Consider the following 17,086-nt stretch of genomic DNA (forward strand, 5'->3'; position numbering starts at 1 on the left):
TCTTGGTCAAAAACCTTTAAACTCAGTTCCAATTATATTTATTCCTGTACTTTTACTAGCCCACTCTTGATTAGAAGTGTGAAAACTTTGACTTAAGTAGACAATTATCTAATAACTTAAACACAAAGCTGGCTATATGCATTTTCCAATAAAAAACACACCACTATCAATTCAATTTAATTCAGTTTATGTCTATAGCGCCAATTCACAACACATGTCATCTCAAGGGACTTTACAGTTCAACCAGATCATACAGTCAAATTGAATCAAAGTTTTCTATCTAAGGCCCCGTCCACACGAAGACGAACCCTGGCCTAAACGCACAAATTTTTCACCAAACCAGCCTCTCATCCACACGAAGCCGGCGTTTCGGGGGTCTGTAAACGATCATTTTTTTATTCACCCTTCAGAGTGGGAAGATTCTGAAACGCCGTTTTCGCGTTTCCATCTTTACACCCTAACCGCATTTTTTTTTTTTACACGCATGCGTCATAGCGTCGCCTCTAAACACGCAAGCGCGACACATCACAACAACAATGGCGCCGTTGCTGCTAATGCTACTCACCCTGCTGTCGGGCTGGTCGGGCTTACAACAGAATCTTCTTCTTCTGGAATATCTCCAGGAAGAACAGAGCAATATCGACCACATAGTTCAGCACCTGAATTTGACTTAACCACGAAAATAGACCCGCAGGGCAACCATGTATAAATATTAGTGCGCATGCCCTACATTTCGTCGCTTATTTTTGCTTTGGCACCACAGCGCCACTTACAGGCCTGGCATACATTTTGCAGCGTTTTCATGCATTCGTGTGGACGCTCACATTTATTTTACGTCTCCGTCTTTACGGCAAACGTTTTGGAAAATATCAGCGTTTCGTGTTCGTTTTGACTTCGTGTGGACGGGGCCTAAGGAAAACCAGCTGATTGCATTGACTCACTGACTCTCTTCAATCCCTCACACTAAGCATGCTTGTAGCGACAGTGGAGAGGAAAAAACTCCCTTTTAACAGGGAGAGATCTCCAGCAGAACCAGGCTCAGTGTGAGCGGCCATCTGCCGAGGCTGACTGGGGTTCAAGGAGACAGAAGCAGAGATAGAAAAAGCAGCTGTAAAATGCGGCCCCGTCCAGGAAACACACAGCCAGGCAGACGAGCTCCGAGCCAAAATACAAAAGACACTAAATGTCTTTTGTATTTTTTTTCAGAAATCCTCATCTATAAATGTTCAATTTATTTAAACTGATACTAAGCAGCTTCCAAGCAGGTGTTCCTCTTATCTCTAGTGTGTTTTCTTTTCTTTTTTGGCCTTTGAAGCAGCACTTGAGTGAAAATTTTAAAGCACTCTTCTCAAAAGCACAGGGGAACAGTATTTCCTATATGAATATGCTTTAATCAATGGTCTGCAATGCCATTGCTTCAGCATTAATCTTCCTTATTTTCTACATATGATGCAGCTCCAACACTGCTGATCTTCTTTAACATGTAAACAAGTACTATGGAAACACCATAAGGCAAATTATTCAATGAGTTATGGGTTTTGAAACAGGTGGTTCAATAAACATAGCAGAATTTCCCTTTCACTTTATCATTATGCGCTACCTTGTGTTGGCCTATTACATGAAATGCCAATAATATACTTTAAAGCTTGGATTTGTAATGTGACAAAATGTGTTCAAAAGAGTTCAAAGAGTGTTGATACTTTTGTTTGACTGTTTACCTCTAAGAGAAAGCCAAACAATCATGAGTTCTTTGTTGCCTTGTCAAAATGGGGCCATGAGGAATCCAGATTTCTAACTGACTTCATGATTGATGCTTAAATCTGTGAAGCAATATTGGCATCTAAACATAACCTCCTACAAGACAATCACTTGAAATAAGACTTTAAGAGTTGGCATTAAAGATTTATTTGGTGGGTATCAATCTGAGGTCTGTTAGAATCAGTCAACTAAAGGTAAGGGAGGAGAGATTCTCAGATAGTCATGAGGATTCCAGCATGGATCACTGAGCCTTCACTAGGCTGATAACAACAAGTAAGTTGTAGCAGTTTTCTGTTTTATGTATGAAACCTCTAGTCAGTGTCTTTGTGTTACATTTCTTTCAAGTCACCCACTTGTTTTCATTAATCAAACATTTCTGCAGATCTGACACCCTTCATTGGATATCTTTGTTCAGTTATGTTTGCTTTGTAGTCACAGTCATTTTTTTTCACAAACAAGAGCTTTAGTTCTCCAGTGTTTTGTTTTCATTTTATGTTTCTTTGTCTTTTTTTTGTTCTCTTGTTTTTCATCTGCTCAATTTCATCATCATTCTTTCATGGCAAACACCCGACTTCACTCGACACACAACAACTTGCACACACGATCCAATGACATTTACTCAACCACAACCTTCCTCGATACTGGCCTACCAGTTCCCTCAGCACCTCCCCAGGACATCACGTGCACCAGTCCCAGTTCTACCAGCATTCTGGTAAGTTGGGCTCCACCACCCCTGGAGTTTCAGAACGGCATCATAACTGGATACTCCATCCAGTACTCTACGATGGAGGGCAACAAAACATCCCAAAGAGTTGAAGGGATTCCTCCGGGAAGTTCACCGTATCTCCTGGAAAACCTTGACAAATGGACTGAGTATGGCATAACCGTTCGGGCTCTCACGGAGGTTGGGGAAGGACCAGAAAGTTTACAGCTGCTTATCCGCACCGAGGAGGATGGTATGTTCCCCAGAAAATACAAATATAATCCCATCCCCGCCTTATGATTCTCCGCCCAACTAACAATGATCACGGACTAATACTTCATAATGATCACCCTAAACTAACAACAGTCGGTCATGGTGTTTTGTTTTCCTGTGAACTGCAGCATTAGTAAATATTGCATTTCAGAATACTTTTAAATCTCCCAATTTTAGCAATCTTTGCTTTCAATTCACTGTATAACTTGCCCCAATAACCCAAAAAGCAGAAATCGCTTCCATAAATTCTCTTTCTAACTGCCCCTTTTTTCCTTAACTGGCATCTTTTATCCTACCTGTACTTTTTCCCATCTCCTGGAAGCCAACAATTCTTTAGATTTCCTTTTTTAATGATAAATTTCATAAACAAAGCAACTTCCCTTAGCCCCTACTATTATTTCTAACAGAGAATTACTTGCTGGCAAAATCGCCTTAATTTGTTTTGGGTTTTTTTCAAATTATAGTAATTCATGTATACTTTGTTTGTTTGATGGCTTGTATATTTAGCTCTCTAGAGCATTCCTTTTTTTTTCTTTAACTATCACTTCGTGTTGTTTTTATTTCTCTTTGTGTCATAAAAGCACTTTTTTTTATAAAGTCCACCATTTTTAAGAGTGCTTTTACTGGAGTCAGTCAGTTAACAGAAGGCGACTGGAGGTTTCTATTTTTTCTGTCCTTTTTTTCTTTCTGGGTAGAAGTGCAGTTCTTGGCAGCACTTTTTTTGATAACTATGTTTTCTCTTTGAATGACTACCACGTTTGATCTGCCCCCTAGCAACAAATACTTCGCTTTCTGCCATTCCTACCTCTCTCTACATTTGCCTCCTGTACTTCACTGCTTTTTTCCTCCATGATTTTTTGCGAGCACCCTCATTTTTACCTATCTTGGCTTTTTACCAGGCATCAAAGCACTTTAAGACTTTTTGAAGGGTTGTGAGGGTTTTTTCCCACTTTTGGGTGTTTTTTTTTTTTATCTGCCCCCTTATTTTTAACAGGAGTAAATTGACAGCTTTTACTTTTAAGTGCCTATCAACTGTGACCCTTGACCTCTATTCCAAAATGCATTTGTAGTTCCAAGTGGTCCTCCACAAGAGGTGGAAGCAGAGACAGTGAATGCCTCGGCCATTAGGGTGAAATGGCGAGCTCCAGCGCCAGAACTTCAGCACGGACAGATCCGTGGCTACCAAGTCCACTATGTTCACACAAACTATGGCGAACCACAAGGTCAACCCCTCATCAAAGACATCCTCATCGATGACTCACAGGTAAAACTGGCCAAAATAACGAATTACTTAAATATTAACGTGTCACAGGTAGTTTATGAGAAATTTAAAAAGGAAAATAATTTAACTCAGGTAGTAATTATGAATTGCAGCTCTAGACTCAACAATACATACTGTAGTGTAAATTATTGCCGAAACATTTCTCTAAATGTCAGAGATACAGTTTGTTGTGTTTTATTCTGACCCAGAAAGATTGTTCTAAGCTGTGTATTTTCTTCCCCTCTACGCTGCTTCATTGTTCAGTGGGAATATGGCAAATCAGGGGAATATGTGAGTAAACCTCTTGTCAGGCATTTAATTTATTAACATGAACAACAAAGTATTATGAGTGATTTAATAAGAGCTTTTCACTATTTTGACACATTTTTAGTATATATTATCTTGCCTTGAAAAATACATCCTGTATAAGGATGAAATTATATAGTTTAGTTTAATTTTAATAAATAAAATATGCAAATATAAAATTTGCTAAAGTAAATACAAGCAGCAGAATTATTGTATATGTAGTATATGTAGCAAGGGGTAAAAGTATTGTATATGTAGTAAAGTAAAAATATTGTATATGTAGCAAGGGGACAAAAAAATAATATTTTTTTTTTATTTGTCTTCTTCTAAACGCTTAGATCTTAAGGCTTAAAGTAAAGTAGAGCACCTTTAGCACTGCCAAAGTTGTTTTACTCTTGTAGCTGACAGAACCGTTGGTTGTTTTTTAGGAGATCGTGCTTGGAGACCTAAAAGCAGACACAGCCTACTCTGTGTCAGTGGGAGCTTACACTGCAAAGGGTGACGGTGCTCGTAGCAAAGCTGTTACTGCCTGCACCGCACTGCCTTGTAAGTGTGTCTTCGCAAACAGACTCTGATAAAAAAGGCTCATTTATTCGCAGTCATGTTTAGTTTCACTAATTATCATTAGAGGCTATTAATTCCCCAAATTGGTCATACCTGATAATGTATCACCTAGCTTTGGCATAAAGAAATTAGTCATTTAGTGGCACATTATGTGTGTTGAAGAGTTTTGCTTCAGATAATGAATAATGTGCTTTGTAATTACCCTCTAATCATCTTTTCATCATCCTCTCCCTCCTGCCCTTCCTGTCTTCCCTTTATGTAGTTCCTGAGAAACCGAAACTGCTGGTCAGTGCAACTGAATTAGGTACTGCTCTTCTGCAGTGGTACCCCCCTCCGAACCCACCAACCCCTTTGCTAGGGTACCGACTCACCTTTGGCCGGGTCGACATCCTTCCCTTTACTGTGGTGGAGTTTCCCACGACAGAAACACGTTACACTGCTCTGGATATTCATAAAGGAGCTAACTATGTTTTCAGACTCTCTGCCAGAAACAAAATGGGCTATGGAGAGGAGACCATGAAGGAGGTGACCACTCCAGAAGATGCCCCAACTGGATACCCAGAAAATATCATTCTAGAGGAGGCTTCTGCCACCTCTCTCATGCTAACATGGAAATCAGTCCCACTAATAGAGCAAAACGGAAAAATTACGAAGTACTCGGTGCTGTACAAGGACATAAACAGTCGGGGGAACGCTACGGAGGTGGTGGTGCCCGCTCCAGGGTCAAGTGTTTTACTGGAGGGTCTGAGTGCCGATACCGTGTATGATGTCAGGGTGGGTGCATTCACAGCTGTCGGTCCTGGGCCGTACAGCCCCAGTGTCCAGTTCAGGACGCAGCGGCTTGACCAAGGTAGGGCTACGCTCACTCCCTCAGAACCCAAAATCATTACTCTTTTCCAGGGGCCAGATCCAAACACCACATTCAATTGTTGGCAAATTCACCCAAGCACACGGCCACAGACACTCAACATTTAGTGACTACATTTTAAGTGTCCTTTTTCATTGTCTTGTCCATGTAGTCTTAGACCCAACAGCCTATTCCAAAATCAAGGTAAGAGTCTTGGGTCTGGGGCAAAGTTCCTGTCCAGTTATGTTGTTTGTTGCTCAGATCAAATAGCTAGCCTGAGTCTTCTAAATAATTAAACACAGGTAAGACCAATTATGTTTTTTTTACAGGAATAAATTACACTCTAGAAAACACTTTCTCTTTTTTCTGCTTTTCTCTGTCCTTTGCTACAGTTTTTGCCACCAACTTCAGAGTGAAAGCAGCCATGAAGAACTCTGTTCTGCTCTCTTGGGAGATCCGGGACAAGAACCCTTCCTTGCCATTTACTGTAAGACATTTTCACTGTGTTGTGTTATAAATAAAGGAGGACCCAGAGTTAACAATAAAATGTTAATACTGGAAACTAAATAAATCACTGAGGATCTTGCAAAAGGAAGGTAAGAGAACTGTAGGATCTCACAATGATTGACTGAATCAGGAGGATATTAATACTCAACAGTGAGTATTAAGATGAGACAAAGGAGAAACTAATTACTGGGGTGGAAACGGCTAAGGCAAAACTCAAAAACAAATGAGAAAACTAATAGAAATAAATAGAAATGTGAATACCAAGCTAGAGACAATAAGAAACATTAAATGGAACACAAAGCTGAGAAAGGAGGCAAGTTACGAAACTTCCCTCATATAATTGTGTTTTTTTTAACCTTGTCATATGTATATATATATATATATATATATATATATATATATATATATATATATATATATATATATATATATATATATATATATATATATATATATATATATATATACATATATATATATAAAGGGACAGTCCCCATCACATAGCACATGAGGCCACACAAACTGATTATGTATGCAATGCCTGATAATATGAAATTATTCATCTATTAATTAAAAAATATATAATGAAATGTATTTTTTTTATTGTATCAATTATGAGATAGCCATTAACACAAAGATAGCTGCCTAATGGCTTGTTTTTTATTGCATTTACAATCCCCTCTGCATCTCACCTGGAGAAGCATTAAATCTTTTTTAGTGACATCTATTGAGAGGACCAATGAGACAAAGTAATGCAAAATTCCGCACATAAGGGAAATAGGATAGGGGCCTAAATAAGAACGATTGCTTTAATAAATTCTGGTCTCCCCAACATCAGCAATCATATTACAACCATAACCATACCATATATATATTTTTTTTTTTTTGCTTACGTTGTATTAAACAATATGTCCTCCTTCAGTTGTGTGTCCCATGTGCCAGACATGGAAACATCACACTGACATCTGATGTAAATCCTATTTTAGGGAACAATAACCACTAAGAAATGTTGATCATTAAAGCAAGCACTTCTTCTGAAGTTAATCATAGGTTTGGTATGTAAATAAACCATATTATATATCATCTTTAAGCTTTAGTTTAGGTAAATTTAGGAGATTTACTTGCATGCAGATAAAAAAAATAAAAATAAGGGAAGTGAATGTTGAACATTGAGGTACTCTAGATTCAACCATCTAAAAATTGTTTGTGGTTCATACAAACCCACATATTCCTACTATTCACAATGATGTTATCCATTTATTGTGGGTTTGTAGCAATGAAGACATCGATTTGGCTATATAAACTAGGTAGTCATCTAAATTTAAAGGTTGCCTGCTATAAAAATATGGCCCTAAAAGATATTTTATACATATTAATTTAAATATATATATCATCAAGGGGTGTAAATGTGCCTCCAGCATTAGTTAGTGCAGTGGTTCCCAAAGATTTTCTTCTGGGCCCCCCTTTGGATTACAATAAAATTTCCACGCCCCCCCATCGCCCCCCCAACCAACCCCATCAAACCCCCCCCCCCGACCCCCCCCCCAAAAAAAAAAAAAAGAAGAAACTGGGCACACACATCGTTCAACCAGATATAATAAACCTATGCACATATTTTGTTTTCAAACTCCACTGAAGTTTATTTCACACTTCAGGTTGCAACAAAACCAACTACACCATCTTTACAGTGGAACACTTTTGTGTAACTGTATTTTTTCATAGTTCTATAATGTAGATTAGAAGAGGATTCTTTGTTGTCTGTGTTATTTTAAACATATTTCTTTTTTTTTTTTTATTTGTAACAATATTTAACTTTGCTATAATCTATACGTTAAAAAAGCCTCTGTGCAAAATGGAGTAAAAAAAATTGAACAGCTCCCTGAGAGTTTTTTCTTTGTACTTTAATCCTCACATCTTTTCAGTGGCTGTAGTGAGCCTGCTTTTTGCTGTAGATCTTCTCAAATCTGGGTTGCAGTGTCACAACTGTCCATTATGCTCAGTCAAGCAAGCGCTGTTTTTTTTTTTTTTTTTTTCTTCATTCATCCATACCGCTTCCCGCGCCCCCCCTGCAATGGCATTGCGCCCCCCCTAGGGGGCGCGCCCCACACTTTGGGAACCACTGAGTTAGTGCATTAGCAATAGTTTAACTAAATATTTTGTGTTCTGATTATTGGACTCTTTAAATGTGTGTTACGTAAACCATAGAAAATAACATGAGAAATTCAAGAAAAAAATGAAAGGAATGGTAAAGCACTACACTGGATGCCTTGTGGATCCTTTTAATGCAGGAGATTTGTTACAATTCTACTTATTTTTAAATTAGCATCCACGCCCCTATCCATAATTAAAGCATTGTGCTTTTGAACAGCCAAAAGCTAACTTACCACAATGACTTGAGGTTTTGGAGATTCTGTGTAGATACTGCAGCTGTTTGGAAATAACTAATTTTGAGTCTATTAAATAATGCATGTTGTGAATTATGTTCTCAGATCCTGTATGGAAAAGGCCGCTCTGTGGAAGTAGATGGCAGACAGACTCAGAAGCTTATAACTGGCTTGGATCCGGACACCCAGTACTCTTTTCTGCTGACGAACCGGGCCAACAGTGCTGGTGGCCTGCAGCACCACGTCACTGCCACAACTGCACCAGACATCTTGAAAAGCAAACCCCTTATTGTGGGAAAGACCAATGCAGATGGAATGGTGACCGTGCAGCTGCCAACTGTGCAGACGACAGCAAAAGTCAGGTAGTGATGAGTCATGGAATGCAAAACAACAAAAAAAGAAAAACTTTAGTGGTTTTGGAATTGTTTGAATTTTTTTCTTGTCAGGTAAATTTTATAATGTTCTATATGTTCTGAGACATGATTCTTCTCATTCCTGTTGTTTTTGTTTGGTCTTTTGCCCCATAAGGAAAGATTTCAAACATTTGGCAGCGAAGCATGTCTGAAAACGCCCACAAATTAGAGCTCAGGGCTGATGCTTTTGTCTGTGTTTTCTAACCATAAAAACAAATATAGATAGCAAATGAAAGCCTATCCAAAGCAGTGAATGACTCACTTGGCTGCTAACAGTTTCCCTCTTTGCAATGGTCATGTAGTCGGTCTCTTGAAAAGTGTTTTGACTTTACTCCCTTGATATCTCACTGCTACTATTTGGAAAAAAGAAAATTACAATCAAGTAGAAAATGGATCATTCAGCCAGCATTATATAATTAAATAAATGTACCAGTCATAGAGTTTTTTTTACCCATTTCAATTTATTTAAAAAATATACATATTTGTCACTTATTTTTTATAGCAAACGTTAATAGTTAGAGACCGCCACCATTTTAAAATCCAACATTCTTTTTGACCTCTATAAGTGGATGAAACAGCAACTTTGCTTTGATAAAGTCAGCTTTCTGCCATCTGGTCCTCCTCAATGTGGTAGTTAATTGTAAAATTCTAAAAAGCTTCTTATGTCTCTGTACCTTATGTGAATTTACTGCTTAACGCCTCACTGATGCTGTGTTTAGCCAACTGTTAGTCTTTTTCCAACCATAACCTTCTGGCTGTGGTGCAATTGCAGATATAAAAAAAGAAGACTGAGAGGTTTTTATTGCTTGCAAGATAATCCCTGATTGGGTTCGGTCAGGTTTAATATGTGACCCACTTTCTGATGTCTTGGTGTCTCTATCAATTTCGATTTGTTTACTCCTATTTTTAAAGTAAGTTGTCTGTGTATTTGATGTGTTGCTGAAGTTGGGTAAGGGAGGCTGAGTGCATACTTTGATTGTCACTTTAATGGTTGCAAATCAATTAAATTCTGGTGTGTTTCAGGGGTTACTATGTGGTGGTGGTGCCGTTGAAGAAACAGAGAGGAGGAAAGTTTCTGAATCCCTGGGAAGATCCTGATCAGATGAATCTGGATGAGGTAAGGCTACCAACACATAAGAGGAGAGGGGTTCAATGTTTATTATGATGCATATCTTTTTTTAAGAAAGAGGAAGAAGCTGTTTAGTGACAGCAGTGATGATTATAAGATAAAAGGGACATCTGTACAACATGGAAGCTTAGTGTAAAGTGAATGCCTGCACAGCCGAGTGAAAGTAGAAAAGGTTATCCGTACCTCGTTCAATCCAAACAATGACTTCACATACCATTTCCCATCTAATTCCCCTTCCGGATAGTTCTAAAGACCTTATCACCTCATTATACTATTCTGAAAGCACATTCATGTGTGTTAGATTAGTTCTAAAGCCTCTTTATGCTGCACTGCCCAATGTACTAGCGGATTAATGTGACAGCACCTCAGTTGATGAAGACAAATATGCCGGGGGAATAACACTTTCAGCAGCCTATTGTTTCTTCACTGATGGTTTTTTTAATGTTGGCTAAATTATCAGAACTTCCTTTCTTTACAGAACTGTTGTTAAGGATAAAAAAAATATGCCAGCTGCACTTTTGGAGACCGTAATTACTGGGCCTTTTGAAAGTATTCATACTCCATGAACTCTTCCACCTTTTTGTTCACGTTGTTTGGGATATTAGCTGAATGAACAGGTACAATGGTTTAAAGTGCAATAAAGAGGATACATGCTTTAAATGTAGTTTTAAAAAATCATAAAATACATTTATGTGTTTGATTATATCTCAGTATAGGTGCAGTCGTTCAGTGAAAAACTCAGAGGCTTGTTTAAGAACATTAGTGAAAAAACAGCATCATGAGGAACACAGCAGGCAGGTTAAGGGAGAAAGTTCTCTGAAAAGCAGGGAGAATTGAGTTCAACAGAGCTGCAAACCTACCATGTAAGGGGCCTGCATCCTTTCTACTGCAAAGAGCCATTTTACTCCGAGGGCGGCCAAGTAAAAGCAGCAAATTTTACAAGACTTTTAAATAAAATAAATTTTTTTAGTTTTTAAATATCCACGTTACTAAATCTGTTCCCATTTTAAACAGCAGTTAATTTGGTTTTTGATTTTTGATATAAGAACAAAACATGACATTTTCATAAAGAAGAAGCATTGATTTTATTAAAACAATAAACGGGTTGGAAGCTAATGACAAGAAATAAAGATCTCAAAGCATATTCCTGGTTCTTTAATGTGATTCTCTAGTAAGAAATTAAACAACTTAGGTGTTCTTTTAAAAAACTGTTTAAGCTTGTAAGAATGCTATTTGTTAGTATACTATATTCAAAACCATTATTTGACTCGTTATCATATTAAGAGCTATTGTAGAGAGTCCAAAGAGCCGCAGGTTGCAGACCCCTCTATCAAGACAAAAAATATAAAATAAATAAAAAGGCAAGGAGATTTATCAGGGAAGCAATATAGAGGCTCATACTAATTCTAACAGAGCTGCTAAGATTTATATCCAAACCACCAGCTGATGTTGTTGCAGCAAAATGTAATTACGGTATTGACTAAGGAAGCTGAATAGGAATACACCCCAAATGTTCTGCCATTTTTTTTAGAAAAGACTTGGGGACTATTGATTATCTTCCATCATCTTTAGAATAGAGGGAAAAATTGTGTTTTCCCAATGATGGCGTTGATGTTTTAACGAGAAATTATTCACCAGTTTAAAAAGAGATCAAATTATTATTTTTTTTCAATACGTCAGCAAAGAGAGTAATAAAAACCTGAGCTTTTTTTTTTTTTTTTTTGGAGTGCAGCATATAAAGAAAGCTGATATGTGTGTTTTTGAGGACAGAGCCGTAGAACAGAATTGAGTTATTTGAATTATTTACTTCTACCGACCCCCAATGTTATATGTGTTTTTATTGGTTTTATTTATTTGTCTGATGGATGTATGTAGGTTTTTTAATAATATCGGAATCAATTGAAACTGATAACATATTGATAATTGCAATGAAGAATAATGTACAGAGTTAAAAGAAATATGAAAAAGCTTAATCTGAATACTTTAGTAAGGTACTGAAAAGACAATTACACCCATATAATGCATGCAATTCTTGAACAGCTCTTTTCAATCCAAGCCGTTTGGTATTTTTAACATCTTCTTTATTCTCCACCACTCTCCTTTCTTCTTTCTCTGATTATTTATCGTATCATCTTCTGCTCTCCTCCATTTCAGCTCCTCAGAGAGATCAACAGGACCAGTGTCAGCCGTTCCCTTCGAATCCGCAGACAGGCCAGCCAATCAGAGCCGAGGGCGTATATAACAGCTCACTTTAAGACCCTCCCCTTAGAGTTCACTTTAGGTGACAGTCGAACCTACGGCGACTTCCGCAACCGTCCTCTGAAGGGTGGACAGGAGTATGTCTTCTTTGTCCTTTCCCTCCTAGACCTCTCAGAAAATGTAGGTCAAGTCTCCCTCTCTCAAGCAGCAGTCATTTTTAGAGAAAAAATGTGCCGTCACGCCTAAACTTACAAATCTCTGCAGACGATGTTCTCAACCAGTCCCTATTCTGATCCGGTGACGGCATCGGACGTGGATCCCCAGCCGATGGTTGACGAGGAGGAGGGTCTGCTGTGGGTTGTAGGCCCCGTCCTTGCTGTCATCTTTATTGTCTGCATTGTCATCGCCATTCTTTTGTTTAAAAGGTAAAATTTTGGCGACAGAAGAAAACATGATGTATATTCATAATCGTCATCTTAAAAGAATAAAAGAAAAATAATCTAAACTAGTTTATCTCATAGGTTTTCATTCAGATTGTCTTATTGTTTGTCCCTGTTACTGCAAAATTACATCACAGCATTTGCTTACATAACAGATAGGGCAAGATAACATTATGAGCCTTTAGTGTTAATGATGATAATCATCACTCCTCTAGCTAGAGGTTTGTTAATGCACATAAATAATTGCTTTGACAGATGTGGCATTACAGAATTATTGACCTTGATGGCAACAATCTGATGTTGGTAAACCCTGGAGGGTTCCTCTTGGATATTTCTGACTTTTAATGTCTCATTTGGTGTGAAGTTGCACTTGAAGCCATGTTTCCTAGTATTTTATTAGATGTTACAGCTTCAGAGTGGTTTGTCATGAAGGGTATCCAGTGTATTGCAATGAAGTTTTCTTTTTTAAAAGTGCCATTGCTCTTTGTCTCCATAGGAAGTTATATTTTGCATAATAAGTAACACTGCAGCGAGAAACTGATTAGTGTGTTAAAAAAAGAAAATGATGAGTTCAGCATTGCTACTTTCTCTAATGCTCTTTGATCGGACACTAATGATATTCCTTCTTGTCTGTCCTTTTATCTGCACCCACAACGCCCTCCAACCTCCTCTTTTTGAATCCAGCAAACCTGACAGGTAAACAAGTGCTACTTATTTCCATTTCCAATAGCCTACAGGGGCATTCCCCTTTAAAAGAAAACTCTACAAGAAATGCCACAAATATTAAACTCAAGTAGTGTCAGGCTATGCTGATGTTATTTTACTCATTGAAATAATAATTTTGTTTAAGAATAGCAATTTAGTCAGTGCATTGTAAAGGTATAGCAGAAAACACTGTAAACCACTGTTTTCACTGAAGCTCTGTTGGGGAGAAACACGGGTTAGCGATCATGATAATCTGACGGAGGATGACTTCCATGTGAGTCACTGACCTGGTTCAACAGTATAGTCCATCCTAGAGAACGAGGTAGGATCCAGCCGGAGGGCTTCCTAGAAGACAAGCAGGAGTCCAAGCCACAACAGGGCAACAGATCAGAACAGGAAGGCTCAGAGGTTAAGAAGTCTGAATCCCAGTCAGGGATACTGATCAGAACAGAAGTCCAGAGACAGCTCAGGCAGAACGCTTAGACAGGAAAAGGCAGGTCTCAGTGGCTGAGAGGCAGAACAGGTCAGGATTAGGATCACAGAAACACTAAAGTACGCTAAAAAACCCTCTCTCCACTGAGATCAGACAGAAACAGGCACGCTGAGTGGATGAGAGGCAGACCAGGTTGGGATCAGGAAATCAGAAACGCTATGGTACACTGAAAACTGCTCTCTCCACTGGCCCCCAATAACGAGAACAAGATAATCTGGCCCTGATAGCTGGATGGAAGTTATGTTATCTACCAAATAGAGCAGAAGCATTTGGATCAAATGAGCCATAATAATCAACCGGGCAGAGTTAGGCAGGTGAATGGAATAAGCAATTAAGCCACCCATCAGCGCCAAGATCATGACAACACCTTCATCCACTGTGTGTAAAGCTGTAAACTGTCTTTAAATAAATTTTGATAACATAAAAAGATTCATATATGTTGTCTTAGTGCAAGTAAAATAAAATGAAATACTTGAAATGATTTTCAGAGTGAATTTGTAGATGTAAACTCTTGAATCACTTCCTGTCTCGCCGATGTTAATATTCCTCTCTTTAACAGCTCAAACCAACCAATCAAAAAAAATAAATAAATAAACTAAATTAGGTAATGAGCTCATGTCAACCAATTACCACTTTGCAACTGTGGGAAGATGCTAACTTTAGTGTCATTAGTGGCTAACAGTTAGCTTGTCATGCTATTAGCAGTTCCTAGAAAATATGTCTGTTACCTGATACAGTGTTTTTCTAATATTGCAATACTGCATGTCCACAATGTTGGACAGGTAGTAGGCAAATCGTTTTTTAGCTTTTCTAATCCAAAAATTTTTAGCCGGGCAGATGAGAGGGTTTGAGAAAAATCCTCTCTATATATTTTAAACTGCCTTGAAAAGAAAACAGGAAGGGCTGCCCATGGAAAAAGCCCTTTCTACTGCAGTGAAACAGAGTTTTGCATATTAAAAACTAATTCTGGCAATTTGCAGGAAATAAAGCCTCTGGGAAAAGAGAAACCCTCAAGGAATTAGAGATTTAATTTGTTCAATGTGATAGCCTCATTTGGAGCCCAGCGATGGTCTGTCTGTGTGTCTATCTGGCCACTCATTGGCTATTTGGCTTTGGGGTCTTATTTCTGGCCTTGTGATGGAGCCGCAGCATAGCTGGAAACATCATGCAACATTAGTTAGTCAATATTTCAATTACGGTCATAAAATTTTATGTCTTCATGAAATTATAGCTGAAGGTTTTAGGATTATGTTTACTGCCTCTAAATCTTCATATAAAACCTGTTCAAACAACCCTGGTCAGTTCTGCAGGAGTTATAAACTGAAATGAGAAATCCCAAGCTAACAATATTCCTGTGCAGTGTATTGAGACCCTGGGAAAATAATTCATTAAGGCATTGGTGCACAGATCCATATTTTTCTCAAAACTTAATTTAAAGCCAGATGTTTTAGCCACATGATATTGAGTCACATTTTGTTTGCTTTTCTAGGAAAAGAGCCGAGGCTGAAGGAAGGAAGGGCAGTTTTCCCTGCAGCAAAGCCATGTCCTCCCACCATCCCACAGATCCTGTTGAGCTGCGGAGGATCAACTTCCAGACTCCAGGTAGGTGGGAGACAAATGTACTGCTGTTGGGAACTTTACATACTCTGATCATGGAGACTGTGTTCAAATGACTTCTTGATTTTAAGTTGGGTGCACAAGTTGAAATTTGCTGTGGATTTTCTCCATTCTGTACAGATTTAATATTTTACATACAAGCTCAATTCACCCCACTTATATAAATATACATCTGCTTTGCGAAAAAAGCACACACTTTTGATAATGAACAAATTGATATAAAAAAACTATGTTTGATAATCAACAAATTTATGTTTATTATTATGTGGTATAATTTTGATTAAATGTTCGACCATTATTCTTATCAGAAATGGTAGAACTCACATTTCCTTGCACAGCCAAGCTTTTAAGTATAAGCTTTGGAGTTTCTGAATTCTTTTTTAAAATATTTAATCAAAACAATTTTCAATTTAATAGGAATTTAAAAATGACACATTGTAGGCATAAAAAATATTTTTAGCAAAATAAATGCCTCACCTTTTTCCCTATAATACAGAAACATAGATGCTAGTTATATAAGTGTACAAATAAGTGCGAAATGGATAACCCTTATGCCCAATATTGAAGAGTGGTCTGCGCTATGTTATTCCACGCTACAATGCAAGAGGTATAATCACTAAATAGCTGTGGGTCTAGATACGGCCGAGGCAGCGAGGATGGGGGGGCAAGTTTGTGCGACAAAGGACACCACTGTCAAAACCTCAGCAAAATCTCATCGCCATAGCAACACACTAACCAGCCCTATCAGATCCGCTTACTTACAAGGTAAATACGAGGCATGGTGGTAGCATGTATTTTGAGGTGAATTTCATTTTTTTTTATTTGTCAAAAAAAAAAAATGTATTAAATGGGAAGAGGAGGAGAGGTAACAAAAACAGATGATGCTGAAACATAAGGATGTTTAATAGGATTGAAGCCGAGAAAGAAGAATTAAAAATGGAATAAATTGGCTTCCATAATAAAATATGAATAGTTAAACGACATACTGTATATGGATATTTTAGCCGATGTTAATAACATCTGTTGATAATCATTTTTCTTGGTTAGCATAAAATAAATCAAGGCCAGCAAAAATAGTTCCCTATCTTAAACATAATTGATTTAAGTCAGGGGTGCCCAAGTCCAGTCCTCAAGAGCTACCATCCTGGAACTTTTAGATGCATCTCTTCTCTAGCACACCTGAATCTAACCTCATTTAGCCCAACAGAGGCATGGTAACGAGCCACTCATTTGATTCAGGTGTGTTAAAAATGGTTGCATCAAAAAGTTGCAGGATAGTAGCTCTTGAGGAATGGACTTGAGCACCCCTGATTTAAGTAAATCAAACTTTCGTGATCAAATGTCTCTGTGAGACCATGGCATATAAGAGAATTAAACAATTCAAACCTGTGTATTTCATACATTCTACGCGTTAGGAATTAAAACCGTCCAATACGCAGCTTATTATTGCTTAATCCTTACATGTTTAACACAATTTGACAATATTT

The 17,086-nt window shown here is 37.9% G+C and overlaps 1 protein-coding gene across 19 annotated transcripts in view; it reads left to right on the forward strand.

Annotated features, from left to right (window-relative positions):
- The window catches only part of LOC119786788 (receptor-type tyrosine-protein phosphatase delta-like), a 295,024-nt gene that overhangs the window by 249,818 nt on the left and 28,120 nt on the right, over nucleotides 1-17,086 (forward strand). For 11 of the 19 annotated variants that reach the window (XM_038290329.1, XM_038290332.1, XM_038290335.1 and 8 more), the window contains 12 exons: nucleotides 2,412-2,714; nucleotides 3,805-3,998; nucleotides 4,260-4,286; nucleotides 4,730-4,847; nucleotides 5,128-5,715; nucleotides 6,105-6,199; nucleotides 8,709-8,965; nucleotides 10,040-10,133; nucleotides 12,300-12,524; nucleotides 12,609-12,769; nucleotides 13,469-13,480; nucleotides 15,472-15,584. In XM_038290329.1, coding sequence (XP_038146257.1) covers nucleotides 2,412-2,714; nucleotides 3,805-3,998; nucleotides 4,260-4,286; nucleotides 4,730-4,847; nucleotides 5,128-5,715; nucleotides 6,105-6,199; nucleotides 8,709-8,965; nucleotides 10,040-10,133; nucleotides 12,300-12,524; nucleotides 12,609-12,769; nucleotides 13,469-13,480; nucleotides 15,472-15,584 — 2,187 coding nt within the window. The remainder of the gene's footprint in view (nucleotides 1-2,411; nucleotides 2,715-3,804; nucleotides 3,999-4,259; nucleotides 4,287-4,729; nucleotides 4,848-5,127; nucleotides 5,716-6,104; nucleotides 6,200-8,708; nucleotides 8,966-10,039; nucleotides 10,134-12,299; nucleotides 12,525-12,608; nucleotides 12,770-13,468; nucleotides 13,481-15,471; nucleotides 15,585-17,086) is intronic. The other 8 variants (XM_038290338.1, XM_038290342.1, XM_038290341.1 and 5 more) reach the window with 2 other exon arrangements.

This window comes from Cyprinodon tularosa, unplaced genomic scaffold, assembly GCF_016077235.1.
Source record: "Cyprinodon tularosa strain WSP-4 unplaced genomic scaffold, ASM1607723v1 ctg279, whole genome shotgun sequence".
Taxonomy (NCBI): Eukaryota; Metazoa; Chordata; class Actinopteri; order Cyprinodontiformes; family Cyprinodontidae; genus Cyprinodon; species Cyprinodon tularosa.